The sequence below is a fragment of the Strix uralensis genome, chromosome 8, assembly GCF_047716275.1.
Source record: "Strix uralensis isolate ZFMK-TIS-50842 chromosome 8, bStrUra1, whole genome shotgun sequence".
Classification (NCBI taxonomy): Eukaryota; Metazoa; Chordata; class Aves; order Strigiformes; family Strigidae; genus Strix; species Strix uralensis.
Genome location: NC_133979.1, coordinates 22,605,748 through 22,629,538, shown reverse-complemented (window position 1 = coordinate 22,629,538; position 23,791 = coordinate 22,605,748). Strand labels below are relative to the sequence as shown.

The 23,791-nt window shown below is 35.7% G+C and overlaps 1 protein-coding gene across 4 annotated transcripts in view; it reads left to right on the top strand.

Annotated features, from left to right (window-relative positions):
• Positions 1–23,791, top strand: part of COL11A1 (collagen type XI alpha 1 chain) — a 164,480-nt gene that overhangs the window by 16,666 nt on the left and 124,023 nt on the right. For all 4 annotated transcript variants that reach the window (XM_074876656.1, XM_074876655.1, XM_074876654.1 and 1 more), the window contains exons 2-4: positions 2,326–2,493; positions 8,028–8,241; positions 10,920–11,082. In XM_074876656.1, the coding sequence (XP_074732757.1) occupies positions 8,060–8,241; positions 10,920–11,082 (345 nt within the window). In that variant the 5' untranslated portion in view covers positions 2,326–2,493; positions 8,028–8,059. The remainder of the gene's footprint in view (positions 1–2,325; positions 2,494–8,027; positions 8,242–10,919; positions 11,083–23,791) is intronic.

Below are 23,791 nucleotides of genomic sequence, written 5' to 3'. Positions count from 1 at the left end.
ATCACAGTTTGTGGAAATAAGTCTCTTCTATGGACTATTAACAAAATGTTTGCTCTTATTATTTGGTATTTGTGGTTTGAAGATTGTTCTATTATTATTCTGTTTCTTGTCTGGAAGTTTTTTAGCTTCAGAACTAGCAGGGAGTAATGAATAATCTTGTTTATGGGTGAATACTCTGCCAGTCAGCCAGGCAAAGAACAGCCATTATTCTAAAAAATAATGAAGAATCTGGTACGAATTATGGGAAAGAGCAAAGGAAAAAGGAATGTAGTAGTGGTTGACTTATACAGTGACTTACAATTTTTACTAATATTTCCAGTGATTGGTTCTACATTGCTTTACTAGTTCAAGTTATTAGAGGTACTGCAAAAATAGCCATTGGTTACCAGAAGAAAGTGTGGCAGTTCTTTCAGTATGGTAGTTACTTTAGAATTGTGTGGAATGCCTATAGAACATACATTATATCCATTAAAATTATTTAGTCAGTACTTAACAGAGAGGTGAGACTAATGTTTCAGAATTCGCACATTATTGAAACTTTCATTTTTAGAATTTTTAAACGTAATTTCTTGAATCTGCAGGATATGTAGATTTTAAATGAACTCAGGTGTGTACTGTTATACTCATTCAAAATGTATTAACTTGCAACAAACATTGGCTATTGGGTTTAGATGTGATAACATGATCTGACGGAAAAAGGAAATGAGAAGTTGCATGTGAAAAAAATTTAAGAAGCTCACAAGCATTTTCTTGTGAATATATTTTAAGACAGAATAAGTTATGTGCATTCTAGACTGATTGAGAAAACCTCAGATTTTATTTTTAAAGAATATACTATCGGTGTTATTAAAAGATAGGTTTAACCACAAAGCTGAGTTCTTCATATTTGGCAATGCCAGGAGATTAATAGGATGAGCTAGTTAAACCTAACTTTGTTCATATCTGTTATTGATAGTGAATATACCAACGTGACTTCTGAGATACTACAGTGACAGAAGTAGTAACACTGCTTAGAACTGTGCAAATAATAAGAAAAGAATGTAGAGGTGTTTTCATCAGTGACTCTAGAATATCACTTTGCCTGTGTTTTTACACTCTTTCACTTGTTTGTAAATTGTTGTTGAAATAGATGAATATTCACACACAGTGAATTTGGGGCCTTAAGTTGATATTTGTTGACACAGAAAATGAATAATAACAGAGAATGAATTCTATAGTTAATGCCACAGTGTAGTTCAGAGGCATGAAGAAGGGTCATATTTACCAAACACATTTCTTAGTTTTATCAGTGAAAGTCATGTAAAACTTTGTCTTTCTAGATAAAGTGGTTATGAGTTTGCCAACATAAAAACTGCAGAATACTCCCAGTGAAAAAATGGTCTGTTGAAATTCTGTTTCCACTCAAAAAAAAAAATCTGAAACCATGATCTCTAGGGAGTATGAGAGTGAACATCTTAATTTTTTCTAAGAGAAAAGATATGCAGTAGGCAAACTATGTTCTCTCACTGCTTCTGTTGAAGTGCTTGTCCATTCAGTACTTGGCCCTTTTGTCACCGTGAACTTTTAAAGAATAAGGCTTTGTTGTCGGCTTTATATATATATCTATCTATAAAAAATTTTGTATCAATATCAGTGTGGTAACAGCTCTGGATTTCAACTTTAAATAATAGAAACTGAGCATAAATGCAACCTGATTGTACTTGGGCTCTAAAGTACAAAACAAGTCCATTTGAATTTTAACTTGGAAATAACGAAAGCCTGTGATTCAGTCCATTCATTCCTTGCAGGCAAAGCAGATACATTTTTCTATATCTAACTGGATGAGAAATGACACTAGCTTCTTCTTTATCACTTTGTGTCTGAGAAAGTATGTAATCGGAACGTATTTTAATATTAGCAACAGGCGAGTTTCTGATAGCAGATTATTAGTAGCTTAATGCTTCTGAAACTTGTGCAAACTTTTAAAATCAGTTCCACTTCTTAGAAATCACTCATTAAAATAATGTGTTGTAAGTTTCAATCACCAAGGTTCTCTGCGTTTGGGAAACAGTGATTTTCAGTGTGTAGTCAAGTAGTTGGAAAATCTGATCATAACAAGTACGTTGGATGGGATGAACTCTTATGTGTTTAAAAATTAATGATCCTGTTAATATTCTGGTGTAGGAGTAATCTGTAATAAATCCATATGGGATGCAGCTACTGCTATGATGACACATATGCTTTTGCAATGAAATTAATATCCTTTTTAGAGACTGCATACTGTAGAGATGCAAGATGAGTAATTCCTTTCGTTGTTTTGTTTTGTTTTTTTTTTTTCATTGTCAGCTGAACCCATTGATGTGCTAAAAGCATTAGAATTTCACAATTCACCAGAAGGGGTATCAAGAACAGCAGGATTTTGCACAAACAGAAGGGATTCAAAAGGATCGGATGTCGCCTACAGAGTTTCAAAAACTGCACAGCTGAGTGCCCCAACAAAGCAGCTGTACCCAGGTAAGATTGTCAGAAAGCTATTACTTTGATAAATTATCTTATTGCCTATGTTTCTATGGTATCTAATGCACAGCATGTAGTCCATCATCAGTACCACAACCCACTTCTGCTATCCCTAGAATTGGGCCTGCATACGAATGACAGGATATGCTCTTTATCCACTGAAGGAGTCAGTTTTTATTGGCTTCAGTTATAAAGCTCTTCATCAAATTCTGTGTCATTGGCAGAATTGGCCTGTAAGTGATATTACCTGTTCTTTCATGATGCTATCTGATGGAAAGCTTATTTGTTGGCTTTGGCAAGTTTCCTCCAGTTTCAGTAGTCCATTTAAAAGCAATACTTCCTGGAGTAATGCTGCAGTGGGAGAAATAAGTTGTGGTTGGCCATTGCAAAATCATTCCCAGAAGTATCATCTGTTAAGAATTACCTCAGTATCTGGGGACTAAACAAAGCTAGTTGTGGATAACAGGTAATGTGATTCCATCTTCTGTCAAATTGCTCTTAAAATGAAATAATCACATTTTGGAAGAGATTCTATGGATATTGAGGAGAGACTTTTGTTCCATTATTTTGCTGTCACTTGTCACTTGACCCAAACTGTTGAGGAAATTGATAGTAAGAATATTAAAAACCAAAATTATGGAACATTCAATTCTTCAACTTTGATACATAATGCAGAGTTTGAACAAATCTGTCTATAAACATATGTATTGGATGTTGGCAAAGAAAAATGCTTTCTTTTTTGTCTTTCTAAGTAGCAATCATATAGATATCATCCAAGATCTATAAAAAGGGGAAACATACAGTATTTTGTAGTAATAAGGTGTTCCCAGAGCAACATGGGAAACAGCTAAACACAGTTCAAGCGTTACATGTTCACTTAACTCATCAATTTACTTTTTTATTTATGGAGGAAGATCAAAGCAAAATTCTCTACAGATATAATATTTATATTATTTTTTAACAAATTTCTTCAGTGTTTAATATATCCTCTCAACTAAGTTGCATATAGTTAACAGAGCTATCTGGCTGAAAATATCTTTCACTGAATGGCACATTACAGTCTGCAATGCTTGCTGATACTACTGTGACTGTGTATAATTAATTATTACTTCACCTAAGTAAGGTTAGCAGAATATGGGCTGCTTTTTCTTTAAAAAAATGCTAAAATGATCCACTGTATTGAAAAACTGCTCAAGTTGCGCAGTGTAATAAGTCGGCACCTTTATATTCTGAGTTTTACGATATGTGTCATTGAAGCCAAGTGGTACAACAAAAGACTTTAAACGATCATTCAAATACAAATGGACAGAAGATTAAACTGACTTGGAATCACTGATATTTTTGAAAGTTTAGAACAGTACAATCACCTTCTGCTAAATCAAAGCCTGAGAGTCTAGAGCTGGAAGTCTGAGAGTTTGGGTTGTCTTCCACTTATTCATAAATCAAATCGTAGCCTAAAGAGGAGATCTGGCAGCTGTAGTAATAACTGTTCATATGATTCTTGAGTGCCAGAACAAATAAGTACCTCATGTTGTTGGCTGAAATCTAAATTTCTGTAGCCTTTGACTGCTTTAATTTAGGTACTCTTCTTAATGCTTTCAGTTTCTTCTTTACAAACTCAGCTGGAATGAGTTTGCTTGATTTTTACCAATCTGTTGCAACACTTTGTGCAGGAGACAAAAAGCATTGCTCACTCACAGTATAAAAAGAAGCCACCACAAAACTTTGCTTAATACAGGAAAATGTCATGCTGTCCTCTGCTTCAGTAAAGAACCTAGAAACAATTTTTTGGAGGTGATTATAGAAATTAGTTCCTTTTGAACAGGCATCCTCTCCCCACCATAAGAAATCCGTCTTGTACAGAGATTATTCTTAAAGATATTTGAGTGATCATGTCCCTTTTTCTTAGTGCTCTATACTAGTGGAAAGACTACAGAAGACACCCAAGATAAGACTGAGTTGTGAGACACCATTTTAGCTAAACAATATAAGTTGCAATGCATCCTATGCATGCTTTCATCTAACTCCTATAACTCATCAGGAAGTATATTTTTTAGCTACTATAGCTCAACGGGAGCTATGAATGGCAAAAGCTGGGAGCATGAATATAGCCATCTTTTAAAAATGCATCTAATAATATTTGCCAACTTCCTAGAATATAATAGGCATTGATTTCACTGACTGGAAGACATTATATAATAGTGAAGATAACTGCTTAGATTTTTGTTGTACTGTTTCTTTATATGCTTTCAGTTATCTTTTACAAAAGCATATAGGAATAACAGGAATGGCAACCCATACATATGCAAAGATTTTTCTAGCAATTTTCCCTGCAGCTGTTACTGTTATTTTTGGTTATTATTCAAATAGAACCATACCAGTAAACAAGAAATTTAAAAGTTGTTGAGAAGACTTTGATAACTATTCTAGATATGTGTCCAAGAACTATATATACATAACAATACACAAAGTTTTACATGTTAGAATGTCACTCATTTTTTGACTTTTCAATCAAAACTGTGTTTGGAGGAAATTTACTTATAATTACACAATGTAGGTGCAAGATAAACCATTTGGGAATATTAAGTCACAGCAGTGATAACAGAAACTACTGAATTGAGGCACATGACTCATTTTCAGTCACCTTTCTTAGAAAGCACCTAGGTTTTTTTTTTTTCACAGGATGTTACTGGTTTGAAGACCACATGCCCAGACTAGGTGAACTAGTGTCACCTGCCTTGAGTGTTTTCAACATATCTTTCAGATTAACAGTGCAGACAGGGCAAGTGTTCAGTGCTTTTCAGGTAATTTCTTTGGCCTTTGTTGACAGTCATCTTTTCTCTTTCTTTTCCTTTTTTTGTCACCTGTTTATTCTGATGTTAACAGATATAACATAAATTTAATTTAATTTGTAAACTAGCAGCTTTGCTTTGTCATTAAAAAGCTTGACCAAAGGCTCACCAGAGTAAATGAAATGCTTCCTATTTATTGAGCTTTGATCCCTTCAAGACAACATGACAAAACAAGCTCTAAAGTGGTCTATATTACTACAGTGTTTCAACAACCTTCTACAAAAATGTTAAAATGATGGTGGGAAGCACATAAAATAACATTGCAGCAGGCAATATACTAAGTGTTAAAACTAGGGATTTTCTGTTTTAGAAGAGCAGTATGTCATTTAAAGAGCAATGAAGATTTTATGCATTTTGTTTCCTTGTTGTAACTAAAGGGTTAATGCCATCCATAGCTTGCCTTCACAGAAGACTCAATAGAATCCTGAAACAGTTTTCCCACAAGACATGTCTTGCAAACAATCTTGTATTTTCTCAATTTGAAGAAGCAATTCCTAAATCATCTTTCAATGTTAGTCTTACATACTTTTATTCATTACAAAAATGTAATATATGATTTTATTAAAACTTGTTCTAAAACATTTCAATAATATAATACAATATTTTACCCACTCTCATGTACACAATGTTGCAGTTATATGCATTGCCAGCATTATGATTAGATTCTAATCCCTTTATTTCTTGCATGACAAATCGCAGCTGAAGCCACACAGATCCAATGTATATTCCAAATTTTGCAATCTCAGTCTTACACTTCATTTGTTATTAAGCCTAACAGACTTTCACATCAAGTGAAATGCAGATTTACCACCAGATTCAACAGGAGCAGTACTGACTACAAACCTCAGTCCTCCATTTATAAACAAGTGACATCCACTTTTAATTTTGATTATTTTTAGTTGTAAAGACTGAAACAATGATTGATATATAATCTCTACTTCAAAGAGAAAGCATCAGGGAATAAATGAAAATTAAATGGTTTTTGATATTGACTAAAGCTCCTATTAAATAAAACTAGTTATGTATTTTTTCAATTTTATGGACAATAATATTCTAGAAAGACTCAAATATAAATTTTGAGAAAGTAAAACAAGTGGTTATCAAGGGAGATGAAGTGCCTGGCAACATATTTGCTATAACATGGATACTTGTTTTGTTGAGTGACATAGTGGTGCATGCTTTTAAATTAGAATACTGCTAAAAAGATGATGAATAGAAAAATATTGCATGTGAAATTATCATGGTTCTTGCATATATTGTATCATTATATAAATTTACAGTAGATATATAGATCATGATTTAAGAACCATTAAGGTATATCTTTAAGGAATTGAGTGAGACCAGAAAGAAAAAAAGAGATAAAAAATTATCTTCGTGTAATTTTTTATGTATACATTTTGGAGAATTAAAAAGCCCCAACAGTTTGTATGCAGAATCCTCTATGCTTGCAGAAAAACATAAACCTTTAAAGAATCATAGAATCATAGAATGTTTTCGGTTGGAAGGGACCTTAAAAACCATCTAGTTCCACCCCCCTGCCATGGGCAGGGACACCTTCCACTAGACCAGGTTGCTCAAAGCCCCGTCCAACCTGGCCTTGAACACTGCCAGGGAGGGGGCAGCCACAGCTTCTCTGGGCAACCTGTTCCGGTGTCTCATCACCCTCGCAGTAAAGAATTTCTTCCTTAGATATAATCTAAATCTACCCTCTTTCAGTTTAAAATTGTTAGCCCTCATCCTATCACTACGCTCCCTGATAAAGAGCCCATCCCCAGCTTTCCTGTAGCCCTCTTTAAGTACTGGAAGGCTGCTATAAGGTCTCCCCAGAGCTTTCTCTTCTCCAGGCTGAGCAACCCCAACTCCCTCAGCCTGTCCTCATAAGGGAGGTGCTCCAGCCCTCTGATCATCTTCGTGGCCTCCTCTGGACCTGCTTGAGCAGCTCCATGTCCTTCTTATGCTGGGAGCCCCAGAGCTGGACACAGGACTCCAGGTGGGGTCTCACGAGAGCAGCGTAGAGGGGGAGAATCCCCTCCTTCGACCTGCTGAACACACTTCTCTTGATGCAGCCCAGGATACATTTAGGTTTCTGCGCTGTGAGTGTACATTGGTGGCTCATAGTCAATTTTCCATCCACTACTTCTCCTAAGTCCTTCTCTTCAGGGCTGCTCTCAATCCACTCTTCACCCAGCCTGTATTTGTGCTTGGGATTGCCCCGACCGATGTGCAGGACCTTGCACTTGGCCTTATTGAACTTCATGAGGTTTGCCCAGGCCCACCTCTCAAGCATGTCAAAGTCCCTCTGTATGCCATCCCTTCCCTCCAGCGCGTTGACTACACCACACAGCTTGGTGGTGTTGGCAAACTTACTGAGGGTGCACACAATCCCACTGTCCATGTCTCCAACAAAGATGTTCAATAGCACTGGTCCCAACACCGACCCCTGAGGAACACCACTCGCCACTGCTTTACTTGGACATCGAGCTGTTGACTGCAACTCTTTGAGTGCAACCATCCAGCCAATTCACTGAGTGGTGCATCCGTCAAATCCACGTGTCTCCAATTTAGAGACAGGGATGTCATGCAGAACAGTGTCAAATGCTTTGCACGAGTTCAGGTAGATGAGTCAGAATGGTTTAATCTTTTCTGAATTTGTAACTGTATATATCACTTTGCTTACAGGTGGAGATTTTCCAGAAGATTTTTCAATATTAATGACAGTAAAACCTAAAAAAGGTATCCAGTCCTTCCTTCTGTCTGTCTACAATGAGCAAGGAATTCAGCAAGTAGGTGTTGAAGTTGGTAGATCCCCTGTCTTCCTGTTTGAAGACCAAAATGGAAAACCTGCCCCAGAAGACTATCCTCTTTTCAGAACAGTCAACATTGCTGATGGCAAGTAAGTGTAAAATTTTAAGATGACAAATAATACCACAGACCACTGTATAGGTGATATGGTCTTTACAAACAGTTATCTGAAATATTTAAATAAATCAGTAACAATTTCCAGCTAGTTGGACTGCTGTGGTACAAAACAGAGAACCTTTGCAGCTGTTCCAGCTTCAAATGGTGTATACAGCCACAAATAAAGCCAAACCACCCTTCTTATTTGCCATTTCTATAAATCAAGAGTGAACAAATAGTCATAGAAGTTAAACCCACAAAAACTAAATGTATGAAGATTCTTTCTGAGCAATATAGAAAAAAACTCTGTTTTCAAAAAGACTCAAGGAATAGTTTCACTAGAAGATTTGAAGATGATAGGCAGAGTGAAGACAAGTTGACAAGGTAGCATAACATTTCTCTTATCCTGAACCAAAACAGCAAATAAATAAGATGGTTTGAGATGTCTATATATAAGGAAATCAAGGAAGAATAAGATGGACAAGACTGAAACTGAAAGAGGATAGGTTTAGATTAGATATAGGGAAGAAGCTCTTTACTGTGAGGGTGGTGGGATGCTGGCACAGGTTGCCCAGAGAAGCTGTGGCTGCCCCCTCCCTGGCAGTGTTCAAGGCCAGGTTGGACGGGGCTTTGAGCAACCTGGTCTAGTGGAAGGTGTCCCTGCCCATGGCAGGGGGGTTGGAACTAGATGAGCTTTAAGGTCCCTTCCAACCCAAACCATTCTATAATTCTATGACAATTAATCTGAAGTGCTGCAAGGATTTATACTGCAGCCTCAGCAAAGGCAATTAATCTCAAGCATCTATTGCATTACTAATGCAGTTTTTAATTTTTTATACCTAACTTCCCTTTGTAGACAAGCAATCATTCTCTGGGAATGTCTTTCTAGTGCTTGTTAATGGACATTCATTCTTTCAAAGGCTTTTTATTTATTGTGCTGCAGTCCAGGAAGAGCAGCCACAGTTTTCAGAGATACACAGAGTGAAATTCTATTAAAGCGAAAGAAAACAAATCAGTAGAGAAGGAAGGGCAAAAATTCAACTATAATGAAATATGTTTATAAAGAAATAAAGGATAAAAAAGAAAAAAAGTAATTGTCTTCTAGCCCTTGTATTACCAGATAAAGGAATTATACCATGAAGCCTAAGCCTGATGGATTTCCCTAGCAGAAGGAGTGATAAAACTAAGCAGCAAACTTTTTTTTCTCCATTGACTTCCTCTAAATAACAAGTTTTGACATGGATTTCAGTATTTCATCCAAAATGTTGAGAAAATGATAAAAATTAAGAAATCAAAATGAGCTTGGTTTGGTATGATTTCCTGCAGTGAGACCATACAACTTCTAAATCAACTGGAAACAATGCTGTCCACAGTGAGCTATGTTTTCATGCTTTCATCTTCTACATGCTTTCAAAAGACAGACCAACAATTTTCTTTTGACTCAGCTATTTTATGAAGGATCTGGGACAACAATCATCATCTCAAAATGAGATATATTAAAAAAGTGTAAACAGTGTAATGTGCCTAAGGATGCATGGACAGTTTGCTTTTATAATGATAATGTTTAACCACGTTCCAGAGAAAACATGGAATTAGAGTTCTGGCTCAGTGATACTGTTTAGCAGTCAGATTCCATTAGCTTCGAGGTGTTCCTTTTGATATACAGAAGCTCTTTGTAACAATGATCTAAGCTGTCTCTCTGATTTAGACAATCTTAGTGCCACAAATGCCAACTAAAATAATTTGATTCCCTCCTTCCTCTTACCAGTTACTAATATGACATACTTCAACATTTTTTGCCCTGGTCTACCAAAGATTCTTTGATGTATTGCTCTGTGTTAGATTACAGAGTGGCCTTTCTCTTAGATATTCAAGTTGTCATAGCAGAGAGGCTAACTAAGTTAATGTGGTCTGCCAGGATAATAAACTCTCATAAAGAACATAGTATAGTTGGGCAAATTGTACAAAACTTTATTCTCAAATGTTTTTAAAATAGAATAATTTGTCAGTATTCTGAATTGCTTCATTCACTTTTTGGGAATATTTATGCAGGCAAAGCTATTGTTGCAGGAATATTGGCAAGCATTTGTAAGTTGCTAGAAAAGCATCTATGTTGGAACTGTTGTACATCTTTGAAAAATATCTATAGCTATGCAATACATTCAAATAAGCAAAACAACATGGTAAAATTTTGGTGATTGATCACAGAGAACAAATAGTAAAATGTAAATAAAGAATAAGATGCTGGATTAAATATCTTTGCACAAGTAATTCCTTAAGTAATTTGGAAAATCAAACACATTCATAAAAATAAAACTTGCTGTCAGATCAATCTATTAAAATGTAAACAGTGCACACGCTTCTAATTTGAGTTTACTAATGTTCTCTGGGTAAAGTTTCAGAGGTCAGCTTAAATTTTATCTTATATAGGATATCCATAATGACCTATGGATGAGATTCCTTTGTACTAAGGGACAGAAGTTACATAGTAGATAGACAAAACATTGTGTAGATTTCTATACGTATGAAAGAAAGAAGTAAATGGAGACATTTAAAATTTTATCTGTGATTTGATTGGTGCACAATCTGCAATAAACTGTCTAGATAAGAACACAATGACCTAGTTTTAAAAACATAAACTACAGTAGATTTGTGTTGGGTTTTTTTTAATAGGTGGCATCGAGTAGCTATTAGTGTGGAGAAAAAAAGTGTTACAATGATTGTTGACTGTAACAAAAAAACTACAAAACCACTTGAAAGAAGTGACAAAACAGTTGTGGACACCAATGGCATCACTGTCTTTGGAACCAGGATTCTGGATGAAGAAGTTTTTGAGGTAAAAATCAATACTGAACAAATGGAATTGAGTGATTTTGTGTTAAGTGCTTAATGCAAATCAGAATAATTTTTTTAGGGCAATAGCTGGTATAATGTAGAATCTTTGAGTTATAGAACCTGTTAGGATAGGCTGAAATAAAAGAGAACAGGGAAGTGTCTCTATTGTTGGAAGATATGACACATTTTTCTGTCCTTTAGATTATGTTGTATCTGGAAAGGGCTTGCTTTTTTTGTCTTTCTGCCTAATATTGAGATACTTGAGATATTTTTAAGAATTAATCTGGGAAAGTTGAGTAGTTTTATACTGAATTTATTTCTGTCTCTCTTAAACATTTACAGATATTTGTGCATGCTAATGTATTTGAGAGAGGGGGAGAAGGACCTGGAAAGTTTTCTGTGTAATATGAACCCATTATATTGTTTATCCCACTTATTACTCTTTCCAGTAACTGGGACATACTTTGGCAATAAGGACATATATGTTTCCATCACTTACTGGCCAAGAAGTACATATAGGAAGGGTAAAATGCCTCTAAGGAAGAATGTGACTGCCAATCATGAGGCCTTTCTAGGTAGAATCCTTGTGTCAACGATTATTTTTACAGGCTAATAATGAAGCTTCTCTAAATCTACAGTACTAAGTTTCTTTTATAATACTGTTATACAACAGTCAAAACTGTCAAATTTAAATGAAAACTGAAAAATAAGAAAATACAGAGCAGTAGTTCACTTCATACATTGGTGCTCCATAAATGTCCAGAGTTGTAATCCTAGCTTTAAGTAAAGCATATGCTTGAGAAGCTGCATTGGTATCAAGAGAGGAAATATGAATTTTGAGTGTAACATTGTGGCATTGTTATCTTTCATTTCTATGGACATGATGAAACATGAGCTTTTCAATGGGGAAATTTATGGGATTGGTATTGACAGCCTAATTTATTTGTGGTCCCCAATACAGTTTGGACATCTGAGGGACATTATTTTCCATTTGGAGATGAATTCCACAGATGCCTTATATGGGGTGGGACAAGGAGTTTTGGTCTGCACAGGGGATAATTACTTTCAATTTTCATTTGTATTTCTTTCTTAGGTCAGAAAACAAGTCCCACAATGTATGTATTTGGCAATAAATTGCCAAAATATGTGCAATGTTAATATACATAAGTAAAAAGAACTCAGAAAAAAAAAAATGCAAAAGTAGATAAACTGATATTTTTTTTAGTGTTTTACAAGTGGTTTTAGATTCTAATAGAAACTAAGGCAACAGGCCCTGGCTTGTTCTTGCAAAGTTTGTAACTATTTTAAAAGTCGTCAAGGGGGGAAGTGCATAATAAGTAAACATTGGTGTTTGGTTTGTTTTATTCAGTACAATTTCTAAATAAAAAGGCCTGTCTGAAGTTTCAGAGGTGCTGAAATGATTGTAAGTAGCTGTTTGAAAATAAGTGCAGTGGTTGATGATATGTGCATAAAGGGAGATATTTGTTTTAATCATTTGCATTAAGTAACACGTTTAATAGAAGAGAAGCATGCTAGGGGCCTTTCGTCTCTGAAGTTGTTTACTATTAAGATATTACATCTGTCCTCTCTATTTTAAACAGTATTAAATATTAAATCCTCCAAAAAAAAATTTGTTAAAGAGAGATTAAGACCATTCCTGTGGGAATACAGAAGGACCATAGGCTATCTAAGGGGTAAATAAAATGATAGTTCTGAAAATTTTCTGCTATTACATTCTTATGTCACCAAAGTTATTAGCCACTCAGAAAGAAAAATGAAACTTTGACTCATGACAAAGAGTAATTATTTTAAGGCAGAATAATTCCTACTGTAGCAGTTCCTCCTCGGTAATAGTTTCCTCTATCTGTACCTTTTGCAGTTGTGTATACAATTCCCTCTGCTCTTTGAAGCCCTATAGAGGACAAAGAGATGGAAAGGGATGTGGTTGAATGCAATTATTTTTTGTTAGCAGCTGTTGGAAGAGTCAGTAAGGTTGGATGAAGACATATGTAGCAAATTGCAATTGGTACTTAAAATCAGAATTAGTGGATTAACTGAAGAAACCCCAAAAATGACCCTACATTTTTCTTGAACTTCAACTTATGTGAAATCAACATGGGCACGAGGATATAATTTTAACAGAATTTGCTAGAATGACTTAAATAAAAATGTTTTTCTCTGAGGGTTTTTGTCATGTGTTGAAGGATGAAAAGGAATGTCAGATTTTTCACTGATAATCTCCCTACACTGACGTGGCAAGTCAGTGCTTCAATTCCAGCTGAGACCCACTAAGAAGAAAGATGACTGGATTCACAAAAGAGATCAGGCAGATGTCTGTAAAGTCAGTTTACAGGCTGAATCTTAACATTCAGCACTGAGAACAGCAACATTTCTACCATATGTAACATCACTGTACATTTCTGTATTCCTTCAGTGATTATGTTTCCTTACTTAAGTGATTGTACTCCTTTGCTTTATTCAGAGAAATCAGTTACATTCTTGTAAGACTGTTCTTGTAATTGCTGGGGGTTTATATTTAGTCCGAAGTCTCTTACTTAAATTAGAAGCTTACAGTCTTTTCTTTTGGGATAGGTTTCTGCTTTCTCTTTTGCTGTACAGCCACCATGGGTACATTTATACCTATGTTCAGTTATGTATATGAATATTTCATATTCATATACCTATGTTCAGTTATTCAGTTATACCTATATTCAGTTATATTATTCTGCTTTCTCTTTTACTGTACAGCCACCATGGGTACATTTATACCTATGTTCAGTTATTTGAATCTTTAGTTAGATGTGTATGTGTTCAAAATAGGCAATTAGAATGTCCCTCAAAGTTTAAACAAAGTACTGTGCCATATACAGTTTTAATGATATGTGTCCTTCAAAATCTGGCCAAGCAAAACATAATCTAGTTTTTTTTGAGGTTGTCTCATGTTTTTCTACTCTCATGTTTTTCTACTCTCTAAACAACATTCTTTTTGTTTCATTAGCAAGACTTTATCCATCCCTTAGCTACTGCTGCTACAATTTCTAAAGTTTGGGGCTGTTCCCTGGAATTTGTCTCCTGTTTAAGAGTCTCCTGGTTGTGTCTTAAATGTTCTGTTTATCTCATTCATGGTAGCCCAGAGTGATGTTTGGTGGTTCCATGGCTCTCCTTGGTAGTATTTCTGTGTTGTGAACCCTGCTGTATATTGAGACACAACAGGCACTGAAGAAACATGTAACACAATGCGTCTTATTCTATGTGAAGGAAATTCCAGAAATGAACTTATTTAGCCATGACATTAGATTCATAAGACTTAAAACTGTATAAGACACACTTTCCATGTGACATTTGATGCCTTTATTGGCTCACATCTAGGAAGCACATAAAAAGAAATATCTAAGTGTATAGTGACCCGTTGGAATTCACAGCACAGTGTCAGAAGGATTAATATTGGATCCATGCATCACAAAGGCTGTTTTATCTTGGGTAATAAAGATGGTTTTAGTCATAATAAGCCAATGATTTGATCTCAGGAATGATGGAGCACTCCAGTCTCCTCAAACTGAATGGAAATTCAAGATGTGGAAATAATGAACCTGTAGATAAGTATAATGAAATCCTAGGCTTCAGTGACCTACTGGTTGAAGATGCCAGGGTTTCTTCTGGTCCTGAACCCATTCATACAGCAAAACACAACTGCACAAAACCCAGTTGCATCGTTAAGGTAATTCACTCCCATTGAAAGCAGAGTTCAGCACTGTCAGAATCAGCACTGTAAACAATTAGATACGTCATATGTTCCTGTTCCCTCAGAGAGTACATCTAAACTTCTATGAATTCTTGCATACACTCATGAGTCAGAAATAGATATGACTAAGTGACATTATCCTGACCTCCCAACAACTTGATCGTATCTTTGGAAAAAGAAGTACTTCTTCAGTCATATTGCTCTAACATATTTGCATGGATCATTTATTTAGCATCCTCAGAACAAATATTGCTCCTGTGAGGAATATTTCACACATTTTAAAACAGTGTTACATCACAGCGGATCAAATATTATTCTTTGTTTCTAACTGTGTTATTTAAAATTTATAATACACAAAATTTAATGAAATTAAATTCTCGGCTATTTCCCTTTCTTTTTTCTGTTCCTCATATTAACTTCTGTTTTCTAGGCAGCTCTCCCACCTTTGTTCTGATTCTGGCAGTCTAATAATTGCTAACACAACAATATGTTATAGTACACTGGGAAATTTTAAATGCATACATTTTAATCAGTTTGACATGACTACTTTCATGTAACTTTCCTATGCTGATGATCAATAATTCCTGAGGAAGTAAACATACTGGGTGTCCAGAGATCAAGTAGATCACCACTGAAAGAAGGAGAGGGCTGATTGGTCTGCTAAGAGCATGATAAATGACTGCCTAATTTTCTATTTTTGTATATTCAACAAACATAATATTCCTTGATAAGTTTACCTAGTGGTGCTATAGCCAAGAGGCATTTTTTAGTAGTGCTCTCAGAAAGATCTTCTGGTTTAGCTTTAAAAGCAAGGAAGAAAATATCTTAAGTATTTTCCAAATCTTGTGGAGGGTCTGTTTGTTTTATATGAGGAAAGTCTAATTTGGAGTTGCCTGCTGCTCATTCCTGAATGTTGGTGCTAATCTGAGATTTCATGACATCGTGCTCAGTTAATATGGAAATCAGTATGATGTCACAAACAAGATATTGAATACAAATAAGCATTAAGCATAAATTATGCTTATATTGAGAAGCAATTTGTAAGATGTGAATGTGTCTTAAAATAATAAAATTATGCTGTCTAGGAACTGTATTATTATTAACTGCCAAATTATGAGACCTTTATTTACACTGCTAAGCACTTGCTCACTGAAGTGGATCTATTGATATCAGTGGGAGTAGTTTGAAAATGCTTGTTTATGAAAGACTGACACAGTATACCTCAAAGTTTTACATGTGTCATTTGAAATTAATCTTTTCTGTGTTTTCAGATAGATAGTGCAAGAAGGGCTGGTTTGTAAGTGCTTGCTGCAAAGAAGAAAATTCCTGCAATAGCATACAAGAATTTAAAAAAAATAAAATAAATTAGTCAGATGCTGGTGCATGGCACCTAGTGAAAAAATTTTGAATTGTATCCATTGAAATATGTTTGTAGCTTAAATGTTTGATAAATAGCAGGGATCTTTTTATTCTTTGCCAGCTTTAAGGATTTGTCACTCCTCATTTAGTACTGTTGGTGTGAACAATACAACAGTTTTTTATAACAAGTATTTTATAATAAGTTAATAACTAACAGAGTCTTTATGCAGATATTTCCCTGTAGAGACTTTTTTCCTTCAAAACTCCCCACATGTCAGACCAATACAATGATTTATAGGCGCTGTACTGTAAGTGAGTATAACAAGACAAAACCTGATGTATATAAGACTCTTCTTTAAAGCCTTTGAAAGTTTTAACTGCGCACAGTTTATGAGGTTAAATCCTTGCAATAATCCTTGTTAATAAAGGGTTTAGATTTTGATGCTACGCATTAACCTGTTTTCATGAAAAAAGCATTCATACACTGATGTACAACATAAGATTCCTTTAAATAGCCTGAGTGAGCAGTTGAAGATAGAGCGATATTTGACAGATGAGTAACCATCCCTCACATATCACATGGAAAGTGCAAGTGCAGAAAGACCATTCATCTGTGTGCATACTCCCTGAAGAAGGTAGCAGTAGCAGAATGGGTAGAGCTTTTACTTACTGACCAAAACTGCTGTACGGCTAAAGCAGAATAGGGAGGCTAGCCCAAAGTAAAACTCCCCCAAAGGCACGCAGTGTGAATGACGTGTCATCAGTATCCTCTTGTTTCATACTGTCCTGCTGAGCTTCACTACTAGCTAATGTAGACATACCCAAAATTATTCCCATTATGCGTCACCTTTAGTAATTGCTAGTGACCTGCTCAATGTTTAGTGTCAGTCAGACTAAAGAGTAATGTTTAACATAAAAGGGAAAGAAACCAAAAAATGCAATAGGTTCCAGGCAAAAATATTTAGAAGCGACCTTCTAGCTATCAACACCAGAGAAGTGGCCAACTTCCAGCATTGGGAGGAAAAAACAACAACACAAAAAAAGAAAGCAAAGCAAACAATTTTTCCATTCGAGAGGCACCTAATAAAAACCCAGCAATTTTACAGAAGCTTTCTATTTGGCTTGTTTCATTCTGCCTTCTTTTTTTATCTGAAAGAATGGTGATTTGGTGTCTGTTTTGGGTTTTTTGGGGGGTTTTTTACAGTATTTCCAAATTTATGCTCGATGAACAAAAGTAAGTAATTCCGTTTTCTGTGTTTCCTCTCCTTATTTTTGAAAGCAGGAAGGGGAGAGAAAAAGAAAGCAAAGCTCTGGTAATTTTTTGGAGTTCAAGTTCATTTTCAATGAATAGTCCCAAGAAACAAAGGAATGGTCATTGAAGTACATTGTTTGTAATTACATTTAAAGTTAACAACCTCAAAAAATGCTGCCTGTTACATCACCTCCAGCAAATTTTACAGATAGGACTTATTATCATTTCAGTTAATCTTCCCTGTAGTATGTTTAAGTTTTAAACAACAGCTGTAAATGAAGTTTCAAAGATAAATGACAATGTAACAGATTTGCAGCTCTTATCAAGAAAATAGGATGTCCTTGGTCACATATGTGTGTGTGTGTGTGTGTGTTATGTACACATTCTGTATATACGGGCCTTATAATTAATCTCTCAGTTAAGAATTACAACAGACTTTGGTCTGTGAACAGCTATGTTTCTGAAGTTTAAAATTATAAATGGTATATCAACCTGTTTCTTAACCAAGCTGAATATATACCTCCTATAAGCATGGAATTTCAAAGAATCAAGAAGACATTGATTTCTGTGGAAACTTTGACCTGTACAGAATTCTGCTTTCACAATTTATTGCTTTTACAGTGCTTCAGTCTGGCAGGCTCTAAATATCTTTCTCTAGCTATATTATGCAATGAGCCTGGGTTATGGAATATTATATTAAAGGCCCCTGGAATTCTCCAATACCTCAAATCTTTGCAGGAAGATTAAATGAATTCTGCAGCAGGTTTTTCTAAATTCTATAGTAATAATATCCAGGCTGTCTAGACTTCTGTTCTTTGGAGTCTATAGTTGTACTGTCACATAACCAATTAGAGAAAGTCAGCACATATATACAGGTTAGGGTTTCTGCTGATTTACTGAAGAGTCTACTTTGTTATTCTCAGGCTTTAGCCATCACATGAAAATGAAAGATACTGATGTTCTCCTGGGTTGATATAGTGTCTAGCACCGGTTTTGTTATGCTTTTATCACCCTTTAGGTAGCCATCTTTAAAATCTAGTTATCCTTATAAGCACAGAAGAGGCACTCATTTCATCCAGAATATGAATCAGAAGGATATTATTTTGCTAATACTAACCCTCCCATTCTAGTTGTGGAAAGTCTTTCTGAACCTCTAATATATGAATTAGACATTTAAGTAATTGCTGCATTATTTTTCTCTTTTTTTTTTTTTTTTGGTGGAGCTGGAAAACAAGCAATAAGATTTCTCCTAATGGAGTAATTCTAGAAAATCTCATTGTTAATCAATAAGAAGCTACAACTTGAGTTCTCAACACTGGTTCAGTCACACTGTTATGTAGCATCCTAGTTGTGCAACTACCAAGATCACTTGTTCTTAGAAATATTTTTTTTTTAAATGTTTTAAATAATTTGTTAAGTTTGCTTCTGTGGAGAGGGTCCTGCAGAGTAATACTTACATGCTATTCTCTGGACAGAGGTCACTTTCACCTGGCAGGGTTATTGTTTTATTAAGATTCTTGTGAAACAGATATCCCAAAAATCCATCTACAACTGAACTGCTTGAGGTTCTTGTAGAGCTAGGAAACTAGACCATAAAATTTTAAATACCGGTAAAAAAAGTAATTTCAGCACTGATTCCTTCATATAGTGCCCTTACAGCCTTGTAAGAATTCATATGTTTGCCTTTTTAACAATGCTGGCAGGTGATAACAGAGATGTCTTTTATCAATGATAGAAACTTTTAGCTGATAAATAGACTATAAATGGACTACTTTGTGGTTGTACTTCTCTAATACATCACATTTAGAATGCATTAGTAAGATTACATAGTTAAAAGGAAAAGAGAATGTTTCAAGAAGAGAGATAATCTACATTTTTTTATGAAGTCACAATTAAGATAATAAGCAGACATTAACAGTTATTGCTTATTAAATAATTAATTCCTTACTTCTCAGTCTCTCAATGACTCACATCATTGTGAAAATCTGACACCATATCTAACTGGGGATTTTCCTTATTCTGATTTCTGTTGTGGAATCTAAAAAATGCTCTAAAAAGGTGGAATCAAATATAGCAATTACTACCATGAGGCTAATTAAAGCAATAATTACATCAAGAGAAAGTCGGTAAAATTGGAAAGACAATTTGGTAGTCTACTGCTTTTCTGCAAGTTGGGTCTCCGTTACCTTTTTTTGTTAGTCAGTGCTCTATTTTTTCAGTGTTGCAAATGGTTTTCATATTGAGTCTACATTTTCAGTGCAGATAACCCAACTTGCACATTACTACTTTGAGGTGTGTTTTTCAACAAATCCTGGAAGTGTACACGCACATAAACTTTCTTATTTTAGAATGTCACTGTGGAATGTCTGTGAGATTCGCAGAGGAATTTTCAATGACTGAATCCACCACACACTTCTCATTCTTAGCTGGGCTGTTACTTGTAGAACAGTTAAACTGAGTGAATGTGCAGCTGTTCCAACAGGCATTCAACTGATTTGAGCATGTTCTCCACATTTGCTGTGGCACGCCACAAAAAAGCGAATGTTTCCTCAGATCTAATTAACTCCTTTTAATAGTCTTGGAGGATTCTGCAAAGAGTAGCTTGTTTGGTAGAGTATCTTTTAGGACAATGCTACATAAGTAATCCTTCTGTACCATATTTTCATGCTAGGCATAACTGGTGGGCAAGATATTTTATGTTTCTCAGGCAGCTTTTCTCATATAACCATGAGGCTAATTCAGAAGCCTCTGATTTTAATTATGAGCACATTCCCAAAATAGAGAGGAATTAAAATGTTCATAGACTTTAACTATTTTTATTTCATGTTGTTATGAATTACGCAACTATGCACTGAGTTTGTGAGTTATGTGTTGGCTTTGACAACAATTTAGTGTCTATTTCAATAAAGTATTTATGCTCCAAACTAAATATTAAGACTCCAAAATAATCCATTTTACTTACAAGCAGTACTTGTATGCTTAATGTTAGGCATGTCTGAATACCTTGCTGGATGTTCCCCTTCACCTCTGGGCAACTACGGCAGAGACCTAGCTCTCAACTTTCTCATCCCTAATATGCAAGTACTGTTAAATATCTGATAAACACTGTTTAAAATATATTGTATTAAGTGTTATGCAGCATAAAAAAATTGTTATAAGGCAATATCAGGCAATATCAGGCAATATAAGGCAATATAAGGCAAAATTGTCTTCTTCAGGGCTAAATAGGCTTTTAGCACTTCGGGGGGCAAGCTAAGCATCTTACAAGTAATAAGATGAAAAAGTGGCTGTATATGTGTCTCTGATACCTCACCACAAGTTCTCTGCCTCTGCCTTCTACTGTCATCCCACTTATCTCTGACATTACATCATGGTGGAAGACTGGCTCAGCAGAGACATCAAACATTTCACTTGTATAACACACTATATCATCTATCAACTTTGTGAAATTGCCTGAGCAGTCTTTCCCCACAAAGGTGGTCATGACACTTTCATAGAGAAGGAAGTAGAACTAATCTATATAGACAGCTGCCTTTTGCACGTTTTGGCTTTTTATCTCTGCGCTTTTCAGAATACTTCAAGGATGCTCAGGTGTATTTGTAAATTTTACTCTGTTCTCCTGTCTCCTTCCCCATCTTTGCTCTCTCTCTCTTGCATTCATCATTCTATCCTGTGAGACTTCCTTTTTTCCTGCAATTTTCATATACGAATAACATTATGCAGATATGCATATATGTTTAGATACCTCAGTGTTGTTCTAGACACCAACTATTAGAATTGTTAATAACCCATGACTCCATTTATCCATATTTTCATTTAAAGTTCTTGGGACTTGTGCAGGTAGATCATTAAGTGCCTAATCTATGACTCCAGGTCGTGAAGTATGGCCAGATTCAGTATTTGTAGTTTATTTGCAATGGACTTTACAAAATTTTGTTTCAGTCTCACAAAGTTAGACAGTTAAAATTGAAGAATGTGTTTGTGAAGACTGAAGTTGTTCTGTGAAAAATTCTGAAAGAGCGGGAGTGTAGATTTGTCTAACAAATACCTTAGAATGATAACGAAATCACAATAATGAAATCTGCCAATAATGTATGTGGAATTTCATGTGCTGAGATGATTGACCTGATCTGAAATGAAAGCTCTTCACTGACTAGTGAAAAAGCACTGCCAATACAAATACTCAAAGAAGCCATTCAATTTGCAAAGACAGAAAAATAAAAACAAAAAATAGAAAAATAAAAGCAATAATTTACCAGAAATATTCTTATAGCAGATGTGGAAGGAAAAAGAGGAAAATTAACATTTGAGATGCCAAATGTAAAATCAATCAGTTCCTCAGTAAACTTCTCGCACATAAATAGCCAGTAGCAATTTATGTATACTGTGCAAGACTTCTGAGGGCCTCCATCTATGTGGACCCATGACAGACAGACAGGCAGAGCTGGGAAGTACAATCAATGGATCAGGAACAGCTTTAACCAATTTACGGACGTCTGAGCCAAGAGGTAACAGCATGCTGAGTGCTTCTTGCAAACGCACAATCCAACAAAACCCATGCCAAAATTCCATGGCATTCAAGATCAGCACAAAGCAAGCTCCAGAATACTGGCTATATTCCCCGACCTGGGTTCTCTTAGCATATCATACTAAACAGTAATAGTTTCAGGAGCAGTTTCAGCATTACTCACACTAGCTGGCACACTGTATGCATGGTGCTCTGTATGGACATCTCAGAAAGTCATGTATGTTCCGGGGTATATAGCAAGACAGTGACCTGAGCTCTGCAGGGTAAGGACAGGTTCTACACATCCACCTCTAATGGTTGCTCCAAAGAGTTACCTGTTTTGTCTTTCAGTTGCTAATTCTCTCTAACGTATTCCTCTGCTTCACTTAGTTTAATTTGGCTGGTGAAAGAGGAAAGGCAGAGCAGTTTGGAAACACTTTGCTGGAGATAGGGGCTGCATAGCCCAGGCTGACAATGACTGTACAAAACCTCTCAAAGCACTCAAACTCTTGAGGGAGTCATGTAAGGAATCAAAGGGGTAACTTCTCTGTATGTATAGCAGGTTTTCTAGGAAGATGTCCAAATCAGGACGCATTAGTGAGCTAAGGAAAATCAAAGAGATTTTCTTTCCCCCTGGCAGGGGAACAAACTGCTGCATTTGTAGTATTTCTGGAAGCTTAAAAAAAATATATATTCCAATTCTAAATTAATCTGAGACACACATGAGTCTATATAGAAAAATGAATTGAGAATATTGTAAAAAACACATTTGTAATGTATAGACATTATGCGCTAAGAAACTGAGTATTTCATACTTTATGTTAAATAAGTTAGTAAAAAAGTATTGTAGAACTAGGAAAATTACAGAAGGTTGGGGTTTTTTTTCAGTTTGAGGGTTTTTTGCTTCTTTCTGTGATTTTTGTTTTTGAAAGGAAGGAGTGTTACAAATTATTCTTTACTATTTTAAAATATTCTCTAATTTTGTTAAGGGCTACTGTTCTGAGAATTGTAAAGCCATTTTGGAAGTACTGAGATAATTGTGAATTTTCCCAGCTGTACATTTCCATCAGTTATGATATTTCCTCTTTAAAGACAAAACATGCACAGGTATAGAATCATAGAATTGTTTGGGTTGGAAGGGACATTTAAAGCTTATCTAGTTCCACCCCCCCTGCCATGGGCAGGGACACCTTCCACTAGACCAGGTTGCTCAAAGCCCCGTCCAACCTGGCCTTGAACATTTCCAGGGAATCTACAGCTTCTATGGGCAGCCTGCTCCAGTGCCTCACCACCCTCATACTGAAGAATTTCTTCCTAATCTAAATCTCCCCTCTTTCAGTTTAAAACTGTTACCCCTTGTCCTATCCCTACACTCCCTGATAAAGAGCCCCTCCACATCTCTCCTGTAGCCCCCTTTAAGTACCGGAAAGCTGCTATAAGGTTTCCCTGGAGCCTTCTCTTCTCCAGGCTGAACAACCCCAACTCCCTCAGCCTGTCCTCATAGGGGAGGTGATACTAACAAAGTTATCCCTTCACCCCCATTTTTGGTAAGAACAAAATAAAATTACATTAGAAGTATATAAAAGTTTAAAAATCCTCCTTAATGGGGAAATAGTGAGAGACTGAAGTTAATGGGTTTTGACCGAGAACATGTGCCAATTTTCAACAACCTTATTTTTATGACAGCATACGAAGCTCCTGAATGAGGAAATTTATAGTGGAAATGTTGGCAGGAATTTACCTAATGCTGTTTAAATGGTACCACTATGTTAAGAAATACACTGGATACCAGACAGCTTTCTGTGGAAAATGATAAACATACAAGGTCTCTGTAGGGGACCTCTGCAGAG